At 45.3% G+C, this 21410-nt stretch overlaps 1 protein-coding gene across 3 annotated transcripts; it reads right to left on the bottom strand.

Annotated features, from left to right (window-relative positions):
* Nucleotides 1-289: 289 nt before the first annotated feature.
* Nucleotides 290-21136, bottom strand: LOC122538804 (SNF-related serine/threonine-protein kinase). Of its 3 annotated transcripts, none has more exons than XM_043673186.1 (8): nt 19834-21136; nt 9241-9444; nt 7902-8054; nt 7019-7265; nt 6498-6813; nt 6264-6392; nt 6065-6170; nt 290-5882 (listed from the first exon to the last, which is right to left on the bottom strand). In XM_043673186.1, the coding sequence occupies exons 2-8, from the start codon at nt 9433-9435 to the stop codon at nt 3801-3803; spliced, it is 3228 nt and encodes a 1075-aa protein (XP_043529121.1). In that variant the 5' UTR covers nt 9436-9444; nt 19834-21136; the 3' UTR covers nt 290-3800. The 3 variants fall into 3 exon arrangements, with proteins under 3 accessions (XP_043529121.1, XP_043529119.1, XP_043529120.1); XM_043673184.1 differs by having other exon boundaries at nt 6498-6849; nt 19834-21134; XM_043673185.1 differs by lacking the exon at nt 19834-21136 and adding an exon at nt 12450-12765 and having other exon boundaries at nt 6498-6849.
* Nucleotides 21137-21410: the final 274 nt, after the last annotated feature.

Below are 21410 nucleotides of genomic sequence, written 5' to 3'. Positions count from 1 at the left end.
CACGTCACTCTGATTCCGCGTAGCTCTACAGCTAAATAGCAAAATTCGCGCGTCATGGTTTTTCTGCTCTCTCTCTTCTTCTTCCTCTCACTCACTCATTCACTCACACTCACACGCACGCACACGCACACTCTCTTCTCTTTTTCTTCCATTTTTTTAAATTTCCATTGAACGGAAATAATCTTAATGCCCGTTTACACCTTGGTCGCGATTCGTTGGGACTCGAAACGAACGATGAACAAATTCGTTGAGTGTAAATTATTATTATTATTATTGTTAGTACTATTCATCTTTTTTTTTTCTTTTTTTTTTTTTTCAACCAACAGCTCACCCGTGACAAGGTGCACCGAAGAACAGTGAGATTACTCGAGGCATTAATTCGAGTAGAATTCGTTTTCTTTTCTACATTTTTTTCTTTTTTGGTCTCGTCGAGTCATCGTCATCGTACGACACACAGGGCAATCCAAGCAATTATGGAAATTTATTGTACAATTTGCTCAGTCTTTATGGAGGAAGCAAACGATCTCGTTCCCGAGGCGACGACACGAGGATGAGAGAAGTGTTACAATGAGGAATAAAGCGAAAAAGGGGGGTCTCGACGATCGTCGGCAGTGACGATTGGAAAGGATCGTCTCTCGCTCTCTCTCTCTTTCTCTCTTGCGTTCTCTCTCTCTTTTTTTACAGGATATATAATAAATAAATTCTATTACACTAAAAAACATCTGGCTCGGTACATACAGTTTATGCGTGAATTTCATACACCTGATGCACGGTTTAGGTACATACGAACGCTCTTGGCCTACTCAGGAAACATGGAACTTCACGCTATTGACGAGGCCGCCACTGTCAGGATCTGAAGAGTCGAATTTAACACGTATCGTTATAAAATTTAACAACCAATTGCTTGCCTTAACGAGATCTTAATAACATATACGTAAAGTACAGGTAAGAAAAAAAAAATAAATTCATTGATACTAGTAAATGTCGATACTCTCGCGTCATTAATTCTCAGGATTGTAATTTTGAAGATTGTAAAAATGTAAGTATAGTACATTCAAGGAACGTTACATGCAATTGCGTGTCTCTATTGTCTCTACTCTAATCATTCTACGTTTTAATCTACGAAAGCAATGAGACGAATTCTGGACTGCGGCGACGTGGTCCCAGTTGTGATACTCGATTTCGACTCTAAATTTACGAATATACAGGAGAAATAGCATTGTGTCGTGTCAACGGACAATTGTTACACAATGTCATACGCATACAGCATATTTTTTAACAAAAAGCTGGTTCCTCGAACACGCTAAAATAGAATCGAATGATTCGACCGATTCTCTATTTGAAAAAAAAAAAAACACTATTGACGTCACGTCATAGATATGTGTTCGGAGTATCACCAATGACATAATACGTAATAGTACAGTGAGAATGCAAACAGTGATTCACAACTATACCTAGGACAAACAGCTATTCAACAGTTGCTACGTAACTACAAACTCTTTTCTTGAGAATGTGAAGTGGAACTGATACGCGAGCAGTATCAATGAATCCCCAAGACGTCAAATATTTTAGAAACATTACGTATTATTTTTCGCAATGAAAAGTTCACGAAATCATCAAACTGAACTGTTCAGAAAATAAATTTAAAATTCGATCTTCAAATGTCTAATGTGGCATACCCTCGATCGTAGCGACACACACACATATATATATATAAAAAAGAGGATGAAAAGCGTGTGCACGTAGAATCGCTCGGATTCAGCGAGAGTTCTGCCGAATGACTCGCGTTCGATCTTGAAGGCAATTACGATCCGTCGAATTCCACAAGAGTTCACCGAGTTCCTTCCGACCTAGTTTTCAACGTTATCGATCGACGCGGGAAAGGAGCGTGCTTTGTCATGGACAAACAGTAGTTTCTAGATTAGCACTCGGTAATTCCTGTTTTGTCTCAGGTTGTCCCGTTTCACAGAGCAGCGTGATATCGATTATACTGCGTTCTCCAACGAAAAGAACGCGCGCATTCGGCAACGACGACGACTACGACGATGACGATGACGTTGAAGATGAAGACGGTGAAGTGTGAGGCGCGCGCTGATACTCGCTGCCAATTGCTTCGAATGGCGAAGAAGATCGTCTCTCGTAACTAGACGACAGAAACGAAACATCGCGCCAATCGTTCCGTTACAGAGTTCTGTCCTAGGGGATTTATATCGATGGTCCGTGGTTCGTAGGGTTTTTCAAAGCGTTATTATATTGTCGCTTGAGTATATCTGAACGATGAGTCTTTTTGAAGAGCAGCTCTTCCTTAACTTCAAGTAGGAACAAAGATATTGGATTTCTCGAAGCTTCGTCCTCTTTTTTTCTTTCCTTGGCTTGACAGGCGTCTACTACTCTTGTGCCTTTGTGAATTAGTTGCATAGTTGAAGCAACTTTTCTTTTATCGAACTTGTTTCGCTTTTCACGCTCGTTGATTCTATAAATAAACTGTATGATAAACTGTAGATCACGAACATTTCGTATCTGAACTTTCTTCTGAACTTCTCTCCTGAAAAAGTCGATACCTCTACCTTTGAGAATTCCCATTGTTTCATTTTTAATGTTCCGAGCAATAGCAGTATTCATCCCCTAGAACCAGTCGCGGAACAGCAGCGGTCTTGATGTTTCTTCCTCGTCGAGTGAGATGTTCGCACGTAGCACCGCACAGTACGTTCTTTGATCGAGACGATACGTAAGTCTAATCGATTAGCGTGTTATGTATAAACGTGGTCTCGCTGGTTTGTCTTCTCCTTTGGAGAGGAGGAAGGAAACGCAAAATCCACTCGTCTTTCGCAGCGAGCTACACGAACGCATGCTACTTTGTCACACATACGAAAATATGGTACGGTAACCGCGATTCTCGCGAGGAACAGTGTTTAAAGAGTATGAGAAGGGGAGAAGGGTGGGTTAGGCAGATAAATAAAGGGGAAACATAGAGGAAGATAATCCGTGGTAGCGAGAAATTTCAATATTCTGCAAGTTTGGATAAGTTTCCTTTTTTGCGATTCGATCGATGTCTGCGCGTTATAATAATTAAGAAAATGACGATAATATTAATAATCATAGTAATAATAATAATAATAATAATAATAATAATAATAATAATAATAAAATATCAATAATAATAATAAACTCTGCAATATTTAATATAGATTTGTTCACACGGACTAGATACACTTCCCGCAGAGCGAATGATCGATAACGCGCTCTCCCTCTCGACACGACCCTTAACATTATTCTGGTCTTTCTCCCGGCTACGCGTCACGTTCAAAAGGTTACAGGATCGGGTTTTCTGCCGGTGTAGCATCGGCCTGGTGGAGGGGACAATGACGTGATCGATCGAATACATTGACCATTATAAACGCGAGCTGCGTAATCGGCTGAGAGGTCGTGGTTGTTAACGATCACCACAACGCGTCGCGTACAGAAAATCCTCCTTGTCTTCTGTTCAAACGCGTCGTACCGCGCCGTCTTGCGTGCCTTTCCTTTCGCCATCTTTTTCTTTCTCTCCTCCTCTTAATTTTCCTCCTCCGTGCACGCGAAACGACCGTCACGAAATTGATTGCACTTCGTGATAATCGCGTCTCTTCGCTTCCTGGGTCGCCAGTGATCATTACTCGTCGACGAAACAGCGACGACTCGTTCTTCACGGTCGCACGGACCATCGTTTCGACGACTCCGGATTAAAGTTACGCGCGACTCACCGGTGTCTTCGTCGATGTCCATCGTCGTTTGTGTATCGATTTATTCACCGTGCGGATTCATCAACAGAGGCTGCAACACTTGGACGCGTCGCCCAAGTGAATGTGACAAACGGTAGGCAACGCGCCACACCCTTTTCCCACAACGCTTTCCTGTACCAAATGCGACAGGCCCAAATTCTGGTTAATATCCCCGTCGCTGCCACGATGCTGGTGCTTCGCGTCGCACCACTGTCGACGATCTCGCCACTTATCGTCCGCTGTCGCGCAGAACAACATGGATTTCGGTGACGGCGGACTCACACGATCCCGGGCGATGCTGCCGCAAGACCGAGCCTTGTACAGACGCCCCTTGCCAAACAATCCCGGCAAAGGTACGCACAGTTTTTTATGCACGGCGAAGTACCGACTGAGCAACCGGATCTTCCTGTTCTTGCAGTCGTTTCTATTCATCGACCCGTTCCTGTTCTCCTTGTCGTTGGACGGCATTTGATTGACCGAGCCACCGTTCAATTCCCTCTCGTCGCACATCTCGATCCTCTGACACGTGTTTCGTTGCGTCTCCTGTCTGGTACATCTGCCGCCGTTCGGGTTGCAGTTGGTTTGTTTGTTCGACGGCTGGGACAGCGAGGACTTGCCAGTGCTGAGGGACCAACTTTGCAGAAGCCTCGCGCCAAAACCTTTGGCTTTCTGAACAGTCGCCGCTGCTTGGGACAACGTTTGCGGAAGTCCGTGCGAACCTGTACTGCTCTGAGACACCGACGACGAAGACGAGGACATACTTTGAACGCCTAGAACGGCCGAGTTGCGAGACGCGTGGCAATAATTGTGACAGGACGAAGGACCTTCTGCTTCCTGAACTTCCGTAATGCGATTCAACGATTGACTCTCGCGCAGTCGAGTTTCTCCGGTTCTTCTCCTGCCGGCACGATGCCTCCTGCCGAATATCACCTGACTTTCCGAGCACCTATGCCTTCCCCCCGTTGTCGTAGTCGTCGTCGTCGTTGTGCTCGTGTTGCTTCCGTGATCTTTTCGGCTAGTTTCGCTCGACGGTGTCTCTGTTGTGTGTTCTCCGTTACCCACGCCTCCTCCGCCTCCTCCTCCTTCACCACCTCCGCCGCTGCCGCCAGGATCCTGCGAGTCACTGGAATCATCGTGACTATCGCGTCTAGAAGACATCGACTTGCTCGCGGAGGTGCTCAACTTATGCGCCCTTTTCTTCCTGCTCTCGCTGTCATCGTCACTAGCGTCTGAACTCGAGCAAGAAGTTGTGCGCGTCTTGTGGAACTTGCTCTTCCTCTGTTCGTACCCCGTTCTCCTAACCACTCGGCACTTGGAGCCGCTGCTCTCGCTACCAGACACTGGCAACGCATCTCCGTCTTCCAAGATTTCGTTCAGAGGCGTGGACGTGGAGCCAGTGCTTCCTGGCGAGGGCATGGTCTTGTATTTTGGCGTCAACGATAGACTGTCGCTTAGTCCGCTCAAAGGTCGCAAAGGAATGGACACTGTGGACGATTCCGTGAGAATGGTGGTGGTCGCGCTGGTCTCGGACAGTTTCGACGGGCCTATCGCCGATGAGGAGTCCAACGACGAGGCGGAGGATCGATGTTGCGATCCCATCCTCCATTTGTTCGTCGGAACAGGCCCCATCGATTTTAAGCAGTCGGACACCGATTTCGGCCTGTTCTCCGAGGACCCTCTCCTCGACCAGACAGGCGACGATCCGTCGTCGAAACGGTTCTTCAGGTTCTCCTGGCTGGTGGGATCGAGCATCGTTGCTGCAGGTACTTGCTGATTCCCTACTTGAGGCCTGACCGCTGTCTGGACAGGCAAGGAGGAATCGCTGTTCCCACTCTTTGGACTAGAAGACTTCAGTCGCTCCTCTCCCTCTGCGACCGCAGAAACCACGTTGATGTCCTTCTGCGAATTTCGCTGCGACGACATGGGCTTGTGGCTCGTTTTCTCTGGAAGCTGGGACAGCCTCTCCTGCAGGATGTGCGACAGTTTACCCTCTGATCGAGAGCCTCGACGATTGAACGAGTTCAACGTGGAATTGCTGCCGCGCTCGTCGCGTCCTGAACACGAGGACACGTCGTCCTCGTCCTCCTCCTCTTGGACGATGCTGCACTTTCGCGTTCGAACGTTCTGAAATGAAGAATAAAGTCTTTTTTCCCCCCTAGAAATTCCACTGTTACGTTGTGCATTTTTAAATTTTATATAAATGCATTTTACATAAGTGCGATCTAGTCGTTGGATCAATTCATTAAATACGACTTGTATTTATACGAAGTACAAGTTTGTTGGAAAAGGAATCACTGAATACGTACTTGAGACACGTCACCTGGCGTTCGTGGCACGCTCAACAACGATTGGTTGATCGTGCTCAATGAATTTTGGTCGGCACGTATGTTAGCGGCCGCGTCATCTTGCCGGCTGAAAATAATCGACGCTTATATGTGTAGACAATTGATATATACTTAACGTCTTTTATACTTAGCTGTCTCTCTATGAACGAATTTTGTATACCTGACTGAGACTTCGAGGATTTCCGGACGAGTATTTTGCATTAGCTCCTGACGATGGGCCCGCAACTTCCTTTCCGCCAGCAGGAAGTACGTCGCCGTTATGTGATTGTACTCGTTCTTGTCGAGGGCTCTGCCATTAAATTAATAAAGAACAATTTCGTATCGAGTGTCACCGAATGAGTTTATTGAAAATTACACAGACGATTTGATGTACACGTTTGACAAGCATTCTTACTCCAATATTTCTTCTTTGGTGGCGATATTCCCGTTGACCATCTTGGTGATGATGTGATTGTGATGATCGTCGGACACCTGTTGCCTGGAGACCAGGGGCAACGCTTCCATCGAATCCGAATCTGGCCCAATGGCCAACCACGGATCAGCCGCTATCTCCTCGAGCGTCGCTCTGCCCTCTGGCTCCCTGACGAGCATCCTCGCGATCAGACGCTTGCAGCCCTCGGATACGTGCGGCGGTATCGAGTACTTGCAATCCATGATCATCGTCAAGGTTTCGCTGTCGTTTGCCTCTTGGAAAGGCGCTTGGCCGCATACTAGCATGTACAAAATTACGCCTAGTGACCAAACATCTAAAAAGCCGAATTTCAACGATGAATACCACAGACGAAGTAGAGGGCGTACGATATATCTATGTACATGTAAAAAGTTGTACGTTGGAAATTCTCAAAGTCTCGTGTGGATACACTTTGTGTATTCCATTCGTACTTCGAAACGAGTGGAGGATCTCGTGCGACTCACCGACGGCAGGAGCATCGTAACTATCGCCAAGTAGGATTTCCGGCGCCGAATACGCCAGGGATCCGCAGGAAGTTTCGAGCTTCTGGCCAGGGCAGAACCTATTGCTAAATCCGAAGTCGGTGAGCTTCACGGTGCCGAGTTTCTCGAAGAACACCACGTTCTCGGGTTTCAGGTCCCTGTGCACCACGTGCAATCGATGGCAATACGATATGGCTCTGACTATTTGCCGGAAGTACGTTCTGGCCACCTGTGTGATAAATTGAAAAGTATTATCAGCGGCTACCTTGAGAGAGCAACGGCCACCTTGATGTTTCATCGACCATGTCGAAAACGCAACAACAGATCGAGGGTATTCTCCGCATCCGTAAAAATCGGTGTGAATGAAACGCTATCTATCGCTATTCGCTGACGCAAATATTCGTGACACATTTCCTGCGGCATTTCCAGTAACGAGTGGAGAAAACGTTCCCCGTCTATGGTATACGATGATTAATAGATTCGCTCGTGATTGACAAGTGGTGCATGATAAGTACACTCTAATCAATGGTATAATTGTTGTTAATAGAACTGAAGATGGAGTTAAAAGCTGACAAGTATTAACGATTAATCTCGAGCGAATGGTGCGCGATACTTTTGAGCGAGGAATAAATTTTGATTAAATTCTTCGAAAATCGAGAGAAAACGATTTGTAACTGATCGATCGAACCTTCGTTAAAACAAGTAAAAGGAAATGTAGCGCGTACATACACACACATACGTAGATAAAACAAGAAACTGCGTAAGAAGAACTGCTGCACGAACGCAACGCGTGTAAATTGACTCGGGTCTTTCCCGGCAGAGCAGGATCATTACACGCAATAGGTTCAAATGATCGAGTATATACCTCCTCGCTGAGTCCGCTGTCGTGTCTCATGATGTAATCGTAGAGGTCGCCGCCATCTCCGAGCTCCAGGATCAAATAGAGCTTCGTCTGGGTGTCTATCACCTCGTAAAGCCTGACCACGTTCGGATGTTGCACCAGCTTCATGCATCTCACCTGTGAAACGGAGAAACGAAACGGATGATCGCGATACGCACATCGACGATGATGTTTGACGTTTGCCCTCGTACCCAACAACGCTGGTCAACGACCCTTTCTCTCCTTCCCCCTCGTGTCATTATCTCGTTGACCTTAACGAGATCTACAAGTTCGAAGCGGATCGTAGGATATTTCCTACGCGACACCGTCGGCCGGATCTTGCGCAATCGGTCGTTAATATTTAACGCTGAATGTCGCGGAACGACGTGATCGTAGGAAGCTGCTTCGATGAAAAAGGCGAAGAATTACAGATTCTGCTACGACACTGCCCGATTTCGGCGACGTTGGACCAAAATTTTATAATTGTGTACGTTAATCGATGTTAATGACAAGGAAGAAAAGTTTTGTCATCTTAGACTTTATGACTTTATTATTTCGAACACCTTGGAAACATCAAGTAAGAAAATTTAGAAATTGCTTTTGAATTGAAAGTTGAAAGATGTTTATACAGCAATTTAAGAGGACAGAGATTCTCTCCATTACTCACGACTTCTCAAGTAAAGAGGGCTTTGCGTTCACCTAAGTTTTAACGAACAATACTTCGTTCAATCAGCCACTGGCAACAAATTTCGATAAATGGAGGTCTACCGTAAACCCTCTGGCTTTCACGACTTTCGACATTTACTCCTCCGAGTAGAATTCACCCGAACCTTTCAAACGTACGCCGACTACCACCGGCAACGCTCTCCAGTGCTAATCAAAGGCTTCGCTGCTAGGCTAGAGCTTCTAATTAATTCCAAATTACCACTCTCTACCTCTCTGCTCTACCGAAAATCTATTCGAGAGATGGTACATCCGCGGGAAGATCGTTAGACGAAAGAAGCAAAGCCCTGAAAGAAAGGCTAGAGAGAGGAGGGCTGCAGTAAAAACCTCGTGCTCTCGAGGCACGATACGCGATGCACGGCTATTGAGCGAGCAAACGGAAAGAAGGAAGAGATTAGCGCGCGTTTCCATTTCCTTCGCGACCCGCTTTGTGCTCGACATATTCCTATTCACGCGATGCACACGAGGGGGGGACCAGGAACAAAGGGATGAAGGATATACGCGGTCGCCCTCGTCGACGAGACACGCGACGAGAATGAAAAGGAAAAAAAGACGAGAGAGAGAGAGAAAATGAATGCCACCATATCGTCTATGTGCTCACCTCCTGAAAGAGGTGCGCTCTCGAGACCTCGTCAAGTTTGCTCTTGTCGATGACCTTCACAGCGACCTTCTCGCCGGTGAAAACATGCCGGGCGAGCTTCACGACGGCAAAATGACCGCGGCCAAGCGTCTCCTCCAGGTCGTACAGGCCGGCGATCTTGCCATCGTAGTTGCTGTAGCCCACTCGCCGATGCATCTCGTGTCGCTGAAACAGGGAAACAGCCGTAAATTGCCGATCGGATCGCGCCACGGCGAGACTTACTCCGTTTTCAGCATGTTCGCGGAGGTGTAACGCCGATGGGAACCCTTTGGTTTGGATAGCGGTTCACGTGAGGAGGACGGTGGTACCGGGGGATTGATGAACGAGTGGACTGTGGATTTTTATACATTCGTAGGAGGATTTAAGGGCACGAAAATTTCGCAGAAACTTCTGCTCGAGTTCTAGCGTAAATCAGTGACTTCTAGCGAATCAGCGCGGATGATACTGAAAAAAATGCTGTTCTTATTGATACTTCAATTCAGGTTTGATAGGCATGCGAGATAGATAAAAATCTATTTTTATAGTTCCCCCCGAGTTGGATAAATATTATCCGGTTTATCACGGGCATAACAAACGTAATCTAATCAGATAACGTAGAGGATAGTTAATCGGTCCAATTTTTGGCTGGTGATCATGGCGAAACAGATAGGGATCGTTATTATTATTGTTGACGTTTCAAGTACACATTAAACGGTAGGCCTTTGTTCTCTGATATTTGATAAAAAAAAAAAAAAGATTCAGAAAGCGGCGATTTTTCCGCTCTATATATCGCGCGTTTCGCAACTATTTTTACGTCTTTTCGTTTAATGTTAAAAGTTCATACCTTGAAATAGAAAAATGCAGACTGCTTGTGGCAGCTTGTGATTTCACTAATGAAAAATCAAGACCTTTGAAAAAACAAATTTGTTCAGACTGATTTAAATGACGATCGAGACGTCTCTCGAACAAGCTTTCGTGCATTTAGAAATCGCTACGAGGTTGCTTCTATGAAACTTAACATCTTCCCGACTCGAAAGTTTCGAGGTAAGTGCTGAACGCACTCAAGCACAGTCCTCTTACCAGAAGATTTCCAGAAAACCGTAGCCAGATCCTCCTTTTGCCGTAACGTTTTTTTTTAAACGTTTGGTTATAAATCAAGCTACACTCTCGACGAGCTGTCTGCTTTCGTACAATCTCGAGATTTCTAATGTGTGTTTAAATTATTCGCTACGAGAACGAGTCTCCATTTACGTTCTATTTCTTCAATCGAATATAATCGTAAACAAATAAATATAATTGTACAAAAAGACCTAAACATCTGTCACAATAATTGCTTAAATATCCTAGATAGTGCTTAGAACTTCATAAAACCGTTTCCCAGCTAATCGAACGTAGAGCAAGCATAATGAATTTATTTCCCCCGTTTCAAACGAAAAGGCAAACGTAACGAACGTTCCCACCATTTACAAAGGTTGGGTTCGTGTCCAACACTCTGGCAAATCGCGGCAAGTACTAGCCGTTGTCCGGCGAAACAATTCGAGCACCGCGACTGCAATAGCAACCGTGCACACACGTGCATCGCGTCCGTAAGTGACACAACGAACCGATTGTCCGCCTTATATGGAAAATAAATTTCAACGCCCACTGGACGCGGAGAGGATCAGCCTCAAGGTAGTCAGTAATCGTGCGCGCGCGCGTGTATGGGGTTACTCTCACTTTTGCACTGTGTTTCTTGTCTATGGGAGTGGCGTTGGGGTTTTAGGGTACGTTTACAACGAGAGCGAAGCGTAGAGAAATATGCACGTCCCTTGTTTGGAAGTGGAAGTGGACGCTGTGAAACCTCCACAACATCTTTGTTCCACTGTCGTCTGTCGCTTAGACTTTGGAATGTTTTGCCCGTCCTTTCCCTACCGGTGAAAAACGTACGGTAGTATATATGGCTGAAAGTGCCATTCTGACCGACGTTTTCTTAGCTTTTATCGCGGCTAAACGTTATCCTACTCACCGTAACGTGCATAAAGGTCTGGCTTCCGGCGTCCCTTCCCGGAACACCGAAAACGGCATTTGACTTTACCGTTGCAAAAACGATCGATCGTTCCTCCCTCTCTCTTTCTGGTCGACCGTTTTCCAGTGCAACGGGTTTCACGGATCGGGAAAAAGAGGGTCGGCGATTATTTTTAGAAGTTAGGGTTGGAAGAAGTAATAATTAAGCGGGCCACGATCGACGAGGAACCAACCTCGATCGATCGGCAAAAAGCGTTTCCACGGTGGCTTCTCCAGCTGGAAGCGGTCACGTACCGATTCCAATTTGCGATCACGATTGTTTCAGCGAGCACGCGAAATTGCCTTTCTTATCGTTCGTTACTCTGTACAAAACACACGCCGGAGAGAACCAGTTGCTCTCCTCGTCGCTCCAACGAAGAGAGGGCTTGAATAATTTACCGCGCCGATCCCGAGGCTTAAGTCTCAATGGCCGCGATTTCGCTAAAATTGAATCGTTGATAAATCATGTAAAAAAAAAAAAAAAAAATTTGTAACGCGACGGGTAAGTTCGACAGAGCGAACGAAACAGGTAGCAGGTTTCGCTTCGCAGGTTATCTTTGCGAACGTGGGAATCAGACAGAGGATCGCCAAGTGTCGAAAGAACGGCCTTGGATGAAATTCTTACGATGCATATTTGCATATCTCTACTCCCTGTTATGATATTTTGTTTCTTCGCATATTGCGTATCGCACATTTCGTGCGTTTTCTTTTTCTGAACGTGTGCGCGCTAATCGAATACCGAGAATATATAACCAACTGTTACAAATCATCTAGATTTACATAATGATTCTGTTGCAACGCTTAAGCCCTACAATATATAACTGCGATGCACACAGCTGCCACGGAAAATAGCTCAACGTGTATCAGCTGTAAATAATGCACAGTCACGATCTATAGAGGATGCGCTCTATTTGTGCAGAATATATAAAACGGCCACTAGTAAAAATATCACCGCATAAATATCGTACGTGTAAATCCGAATCGTTTGTACGTTCGAACGGTGAAAAAAAGGACATGCAAACGATCCCTGTCTTTCGTTCAAAGGCAAGAAGAGCAAAAACCACGTCCACAGACTGAAAATATCTACGAATCAAGCACAAAAGATGCGCTTTTTAAAACGAATTCCCTGTGTCTTAAAAATAACTGACCTGTTAATCTTGCTTCGTTATTAGCAGCGAAAAGAATGGTGGATGACAGTCAAGGAGAAGGTACCACGTAACAGATATTCGCGAATATTTGTCCGACTGTCAATGGACACGCGTCACGCTAGTTCCGGTTTCTTTTCCTGCCAGCCACGCTACGAAACACATTTACGTCAGGACTATGTCCGCGTGCGCTACGTCAAAGCGAACAGACGACGAAGACGATGCCTTTAGGAGGAGCATCGACGATACACGCGACTCGTTTCGTGAACGAAACCGACGCAAAAATACATTTTCTTTGAAAGCCACGGAAGTATGAAAGGAATGAACAAAGACGCGCGCGTACGGGATAACCGCCCCCACCGCGGTTCCCCAGTACCGCCATTTAGTTTAAAATTAAACGCGCAACGTTGCGAATTTTACACGCGCAGCAACAATCAACAAGCACACGGATCCGCGTGCCTCTTGTCGTCTCTCCTAATCTCGAAGATATTCGGAAGGAATTACGAACGCGTCGCAACGCGAAATGGTGATAACACGGCGGCTCCTATAACGTGTGTAGTCCTTTTAACGTGTTCACCTTACATAAGCGAATCCCTCGCACGTGTGTGACAAATGAATTTATCCTTTCCTGCGAGCACAGCGATTCGAATCGTTTCATCGATTCGAGATTTAACAGACTTGTTTACTTGTTCGCTGAATAAATGACGTAAAAGAGAATTGTCGACGGACGCGTACTAAATGGTTGACGATACACGATGGTCGGTAATTGTCGATTGATAATACCGTGACATAAGAGAGGGCGATAATTCAACGCGAGGAGGACCTTATATCGATTCAGGGAGAATTGCAAAAAGACGAGCCCGGTTTTTGGACATTTCGCACAATTAAAGTGTTGGATGATCAACCCGGACAATATTGAATCAATGCAAATACTGACAATAAGCTAGCAACAGTCCACATAAAAGTGGACTGTGAATAGTTAGTCATAAGGGTAAGACCCAATAGTTGGTCATCTATGCTCCATCCCCTTCCATTTGACGATGATAACCAAATATATATAAGGACATATTTTAGAGACATTCTCTCTCATAAAACATTCTAAATCATTACAGAGACATTCTATATCGTTAAGAGTATTAGACATACGTCATATTCTAAGACATTGTATATCATCCTATTTCATACACGACCACGACTGTAAGGGAGTAAACTCTTCTAAATTGTAAGCGTGTTGACTCCATTACACGGAATCCAACAGATGTAACTTTTCGTTTTGCGTAACGAGGAAAGGATCGAATAGTTGTAAAATTATTCAAGATCACGATCGAGATAATCCAACAAATCACAGAATCGTAAAATTCTAAAACCGCGTAGAACAACGTGTGGTTTTGTAATGTAATAAATAACTTGGCATTAGACGATCTAGACAACACAGGAAGCGAATTTGAAGATCCTTTGTTGCTCATATTACAGATACACCATTCACATTTATTGTGAACTATATATATATAGCATTGATAACAAGTTCAGTTATAATATATATATATATATATATATATAGATATAATATATAATGTGTGTCCAGCAAGATTCAATACGAAGATTTCATATTCAAACAGTTTCTCTCGATTTCTGCTAGAATTGCCAGAGAACGGAGCTTGGTTCCTCGTAACCGCAGACCTTTCGATTCTCCTTTGCAACAACCGGATAGCCGTGGCGAGCACATGTGTGCCAGAGAAAATACTTCTTCGTATTGTCCGATCGGGGCAATCTCAGAGGCAGAGACAGACAAAAGTGCCTCCAAGGTTCTAAGAAAAGCGAGTAGCGTATGGAGCGAGTCGAGTTAGATCCTCACCGTCCGGCGAGAGGACGGACAGTCTAGGTTACAAAGTTAGTCGACCATTATTTTTGGTCGAGTTGTCACGGCGTGTATTTCTACCACCGTGCTCGGCACAACACCAGAGAGGCCAGAGACGGTGCAGCCGTTTCGCCCCGATTAAAATGCACGGTATGCGGAAAATGGTTTTACAATGGCTATCGGCCTGCCTGGTAATTGATTCGAAGCATCGTTCGGTATCGTTCGGTATCGTTCGGCGATGTGCGTCATTATTGACGGGACGATTTAAGAGCGGAAATAAAATCCCGGTCGGGTATTTTTGCGCTTCGAACTGCCGGATCCTTCCAATTGCCAAAGGAATAAATTATTCATGAATCTTCTTTGTTCCTTCGATCGGCCGGAGTATCGAGAGAAAAGGATAAAAAAAGTTGGAAATTAATGCAAAGGCTATGCATATCATATTATCTACGTTTTAACTTATAAAATGGAAACGATTCGATTGACCCAATAACCTGCCTTATCTGCGCTCCATTACTTAATTACCAAGCGATTAACCAAACCACGTATAAATTCCAGTCCGGAAATTCTTTTTCTTTTTTGTTCACCAGGCTCAATCATTCCGGATAACAACGTATATAAACGCAACTGAACACACAGCGCGCATCAATTGGAGTGTGAAAAAGGTCTCACACTCGAAGAACTTGTACGAGTCATTACATCATATCTGCAATGTGCACTAATAGCGAAACAAGATCAGTCGGAGCGTGTGCTCCCTTTAAAGCCTATCTACGTCCCTCTCCTCTTTGAAATACTCAAGGGTATATATCTTATGGAACTCGCTATTACCGTGTACCTAATTAATTTTATCGCGTTCATCAGTGGTTACCTGTACCTTATCGAGCGGCCGATATTCCGGAACTCGAACACGGCAGCATTGTTACACGGGAAACGACGATCCAACGAGAGTATGTATATACACACGCACGCACGCACGCACACATACATACATACATACATACGTACACACATAGAGGCGGATGCTGTGTGCAGCCAGCTATGAAACCTTTCGCCGAGAAGTAGGCGTGAAAAACCTACAATACGTCGATTCGTCCAAATATCTCGCCGCGACTGATTGGACTTGACGTTTTCCCGATAACAACCTTACATTCGCCCCAGTATCATCGTCCACCTGCGCACGACGCGTATATATCTCGCCGCGCTCGCCCGTTGACCTGGTTCCGTTCCGCGCTCGGAGTTGCGAGCCGCGGGACCGCCTATCAACTACCCAAAGATAAAACTTTCACGGTGTGTCCCGCTCGAAATCCACCGCGCACACGGGACCGACACGCGCCCATCGCGACTCGGAAACTATGTTATCAATGCGCCAACGTTGTTGCGTAACATGTTGGAGGAAGTGTAAACTCGTGTACACACCACGGGTCGCTGCATTCCTCCGCGAATCGACGACACACGACTGGTTTATCTCGAGGACAACCGTATCGGTGATTCGAGCAGAAGGGAGAAAAAGAAAAGAAGAAGAAGAAAAAAAAGAGACACTCCCGTTCAACGTTCGAGTGAATTATGAAATAAAACGACCGTGCTTTCAATTGATTCGCGGTCGATCGACCGATCTTTTTTTTCTCCTTTTCCCTTCGCGGAGCAGTAGTATCGTGTCACCGATATGACTCGACGAGTTTTGTCGAATCGAAAATTATGAAATGGTAACGTACAAAGCGAGCACCGCGTAATCTGTAGCTTGCTGTAATTTGCTGATTCGTCGTTGTTATTAATGGTAGATTGTTGTGCAAAGTAGAGCGGTCAACGATCATACACGGCTACAACTAGCGCCATGCGAGTGCTAACTACATATTAGACAACAGTGTTCCCAATATTCTTGATTCTACGATTCTCTGAAATCGGAATAAATGGGGAATGATTCTCTAATAATCGAAATAATGATAAGATTGACAGACTGAATTTTATAAAGTTGATAACCACTGAGTTGCGACGTACTGACACGCGCCGAAAACAGATAATGATGAACGCGGGTAAATTGGATTTAAAAAAAAAAAAAAAAAAAAAAAAAACGTGGCAACGGAGATGCTTAATCCGGTCATGCAAACGGAATCACACACAGGATTATCCAGAGTAATTCAATTAGGATTTGTAGAGTCAATTTCACCGCAAGGACGCCGTCTATTTACGTCTGAAGATCTGCAAAATAACGCCGCTTCGTCGTGCCTACTATCTATCGGCCGAATATGATTTTTCACTTAAAACATCGAATTGCACGTTTAATAGCTGCGTCGTTAAATTTTATGTCGCACACACGGTTACCTTACACAAAGAGTATTTCAATGCGCGTTTAAGCGCATCAATTTAAAATTGTCCGATAATTCATCTTGTCATTTAATTGCTCGCTTAAAACTGGCTATTTAATTTAATCTCATAAATTACAGCTCATTAACTATACAGGATGATTCGACATGTGTTTAAAGTCAGAAAGTGAGATAAGAAACGAAAATAAATCATGATTTAAATAATTAACAATTCATCTCATCTCGAATCATCTCGTACTACTAGTTGCAATATCGACTGAAAACGACAGCATATTTAGCGTTGCAATTTAAACGAGACAAGATCGGATCCAGCGAAGGCACGGTAATCCAATTTCCCGGTTTCTCGGTTAGTTAGAAATCAAGTAAACGGCAATTCGTTGGAAAGTCGGGTAAGAAAAAAACATTTCATTACCCTGCAATTTCTTAAAGGAGAAACGAGTTTCGCTGATCACTGCTCGTTAACATTGCCCGGACGGATCTCAACGAGGAACAACGACAGGGACCCTCGTTGAGCCTAAAGTCGTCGTCGTCGTCATTCGTGGGAGATCCTCCCATAAATTTCCTCTTCGTCGATGTGCCTCTGGGACGAGTGAAATGCCAACGAACGACACGCACGAGTCGCGCTGTTAATAACAAGCAAATCGAGCAACAAGCTCTGCCTACTTCTGCTCAACGCAATAGGAGTGAATTAATCGTTCGTTCGATTTCATATAGCGCAAGAGCGCTACACCAAGTGTGCCTCGTTCACATGTAAGTAGACATGTGTACAAACAACGCGGTTACCATTCTTTCATTTGTTTCATTATCACCCATCATTGTATATATTATCAGCTGTATATCGTGCCTCTCACTGCCAGATAACGTACGGATTCCGATAGAAATTATCTACCCGATCGTTTTGCATTTCACGCGCAAACAACAAAGAACGAGCTGACATCGTAGTCGTTATCGTGACTCGGACGATTTTCGCGATTTCATCGATAACTGTTTTACCATCGTTTTACGCTGCCGGATGGTCACGTGTTAACGCTTTCCAGCGAAAAGAAAAGTGTGTGTGTGTGTGTATGAGAGAGAGAGAGAAGAAAGGGAAGAAAGCAAGCGAGACGAAAATGTGCGGATTGCACAACGTTCCTTCGCGAAAACGATGTTTCACAATGGCGCGAGGGGAGAAGAACGGCGGTCGTTGTGCACGCGTACGCAATCCCTTGGCGAATTTTTCGCGATTTAAGAGGCGATAACCTGTGGTAATGTGTAATGTAAACGCACCACCGCGGCTGCGTAACAGGTAGTGCTCGCGTCCCGTTACCGAGATTCCCTCTTGGTCTTTGACACGCGAAAGATGCCGCGGTTGTGCCGTGCACGGAAACGCGTCTAATAACTCTCGCTGTATAAAACGGTTACCAATATCCTTGCCTATTGTTTTAGCTGTTCGTCCTTCAACCGAGAACAATTAGAAACGATTAGAGTGTTTCTCCTCTCGCGACTATGGGGCGCTGTAGAGCGAGACAATTTCACGGGTGCAACGCGACCAAGTGCGTGCATGCATTCCGCGTTATACGCACATACGCAAAGGGAAATGAAAAGAATTAAACGAAGAGGGGAAAAAACTGGACTGTCGAAGCGTTAACTGACCACACACTGCGACTCGATTATCGAGCAAGATGTATCTATTCTCTCATTGAACGCGAGTAAGACACGGACACTTCTTTCTTCTATTTATAAAACTGCAAATAATCGTGCAAGAAATAAAATTCAAGTGGATATGTTTTTTTTGTCACGTTTCTTTCGGGAAAGATTTTCTCGCAGAAACTCGTGTCAGTTTCAAGAATCTAGCAGGGATAACTATAGCCAATTACGCGAAGCGTACGACGCCTGGTCCTAGTTAAACGTGGCACCACCACGATTAGAGATTCTGTAATCTGTATCCGTGAGACGATGGTGTACAGTGTGCCACGCCATTTTTAGTCGTCTCGTACTCTTTTCCTCCTCCTCCCTTCCCTTTCGTCTCTTTGACCCCTTTCTCTGACCACGGTAAACGAACGTGACGTAATAAGACATTAACATTTCAGAGAGCTCCTGGTTCGTTAACCTGCCGATAATATCGAGGGCCCCTCTCTCTCTCTCTCTCTTTTTCCTTTTTTGGGTCACTCTCTTTCCGAACCGTTCTAGTTCAGACCTACTCGATCAAAGTACATATTTTGACTCTATCGTATCACACATGTTGCATTGTGTTACACTGGACTCAAAAATGAGATCGGATATACCTGCGTACCTCTCCGTTGCCCGTTTCTGTTACGATAACTTTGCGCTAGTTTTCCAACACACGAGTGCAGAGCAAATACTTTCACAAATATTTCAAGTAGGTGTCCGAGATATGTCGAGTTTTTTCCAGAGATACTGTTACAGTGGAAATAACGAAGGATCTATGACACCGAGAGTGTATAAACGCACGTATACCTTTCGATCGTGCAACTTTTTCGAACATTGGCGGACAGGGTCGAAGATGCGTGACACGTAACTTTGCGCAAAACATTCGAAACTAGTTTTAGACGATTGTTCGTCTAATAATCGCGTTTCAAGGTCGTATTCTTGTTATATACCTACATGGAATGAACATGGCGGAGTGTTAGACTCGCAGAAAATGCAAAAAGTTGTCCCTTAAAATATACACAACATAGAGGAGTGTCAATTACGTCACGGGTGTCAGCGTCTCTTGTCAATTACGTTTTATCGCATGCAGGCTGCGCGCTATATCGCGCAAGTATATATGTACTCGGGATAGATCGCGAATGTTTATAAACGAATCACGTTCGACCTTATACTTTCAGTCCTGTGCACAGGATCGGGGGAAATTCTGGCATACAAGAATCACGTAACACGTCAATGGAGGATATTTCGTTTAGGAATATGATCTCTATCCCAAGATTAAGCTTCACCTGCAAGAATTTTCTACTTATACCCGTGACTTATGTGCGATAATACAATTCTCGATTCCAAAAATACCATCTTTAATTTGTAAGAAACTCTCGATGGGAAAATAGTGGAAGGACAAGTGGATTTCACGCGGAATGCCGGAGGTTGCTTAAAAAAAACGGATGCTAGACTAGAAAGTGGGAGTGTACGGCGTGTTATACGGAAGGAAGAGTGAGGAGCCATTTTTACAGAAGAGAGGAGTCCACTAAGTGTACCGTTGAATAAAAATTACACGTACCGCTTTGCTCGCTAGACAGACGAATCCAGCCAGCACTCGACTTCCCTGTCCGTCCGATTGACTGTCATTTGTGAAGTTTCATACGCGTGTCAAACACCACGGGCCCCGGGTTAGTTGCCCCGTTACGATATTTTCGTACGTTTGTTCCCCTCCTCCTCCCGAGTTACGAGTTAAACGTTCCCTCTTCTCTTCTTGTCGCAAGGAGAGATGCGTCGACCATGTACTTTCGTACATACGATCTTGACGATTTGCGATGACGACGACGACGACGACGACGATGACGACGACAACAACGGCAACGGCGATGGTTAAGTCGTCGGTGATTGCCACTCGCGCACGCACTCACGCCAGTAGGATGTATGTTTACACACGGCACACCGCACTGTCTCTTTCTCGCACTCTCTCGTTTGTCGACACGATACTCTTTCCCTCCCGGAGAGAGAACACGGCGACGGCTCTCCTCTCGTACACCCTTCGCGGCTGGATTATCTCCACCTTTTTCGAGCTGTCTCCTCTTCCCCGTTCCTCTCTTTTTACCACCCCACCCGCCTGCACACCCTCTGCCCCTTCGATCCGACTGTACGAAGAGGAAACGCAAGATTTCCCTGCTCGTTCCTCGATGTGTAGCGGCCCGACACACTTCTACCTTCTCTCTTCCGTCGTTTAGCTCCGTCCTCGTTCCGACTCACTCTCTCTCCATCGCGATCGTTCCGTATCCCCTGTTCCCCCTTTACATGCGTTTTCTCTTTCTCTGTCTGTTCCCGTGGCTCGTCTCTCACCGTCGACTGACTGGTCGTTCCGTCGTCGTCCTCCTCTTCCTCCTCCTCCTCCTCCTCCTCTTCTTCTTCTTCTTCTTCTTCCTTCTCCTTCTCCTTCTCCTTTGCCGTTTCTCGGGCGACTTCTTTCGATCGCCTGCAACGGCGCACACGTCTCGGCCCGAGCACTCGCCACCACCGGTATACTCACACTCTCGCGGAATTGAATTTTCCTTCACCGATTAGATAAAAAAACCGACGGACACCGCGAGCGTCCAACGACAGACGCGCTCGCGACACCGTGACACGGGAAAGCTGAGAAAACGTACTCGTCGGACACGGGCCTCTACCAACGATTCTCTGGCGTCTGTGTGCTTACGTTGCCGCCACCTGCAGGCGACTGCTGACAAACTACTGCCGCCTTTAAAGACCGCGAATATTTGAAACAGCCGGAGACTTTCTCGCGATATATCACGTAAACGATTCAACTGTAGAACGTTTGTACGTTCGTGGGAAATTTGAGGATGCACAAGCGTACAGGAACGTGTACAAAGAAATGGCCAATTTCCATTTGCAAGAAGGCTAATACGTGACAACGAATGTACATTAATAGTAGAATTATATAATGATTACGTAATGAATAATTTGTTTTTTTTTAGTACACACAGTTGGCTAGTTGTGCCAATTGATATCGATATATGGGTGAATCGTTGAAAAACATTGTCGTTATTTTACCGACCGAGTCGAGGCGAATGATTCCGCAGAGGAAGAGATTGTTCAGGGACGTACCGACAGATGTCCACGGTTCGTACCGCAATTTTA

Source organism: Frieseomelitta varia, unplaced genomic scaffold (assembly GCF_011392965.1).
Source record: "Frieseomelitta varia isolate USP_RPSP 00005682 unplaced genomic scaffold, Fvar_1.2 scaffold_178, whole genome shotgun sequence".
NCBI classification, from domain to species: Eukaryota; Metazoa; Arthropoda; class Insecta; order Hymenoptera; family Apidae; genus Frieseomelitta; species Frieseomelitta varia.
This window is presented reverse-complemented; position numbering and strand designations above follow the sequence as displayed.

Coding starts and splice junctions, on each gene's coding strand:
- LOC122538804 (XM_043673184.1), bottom strand. CDS start 9,435: ATGCATCGGCGAGTGGGCTACAGCAACTACGATGGCAAGATCGCCGGC. Junction 6,850..7,018: donor TTACGATGCTCCTGCCGTCG/GTGAGTCGCACG, acceptor TCGGCTTTTTAG/ATGTTTGGTCACTAGGCGTA. Junction 5,883..6,064: donor CGCCAGGTGACGTGTCTCAA/GTACGTATTCAG, acceptor TCTTCATTTCAG/AACGTTCGAACGCGAAAGTG.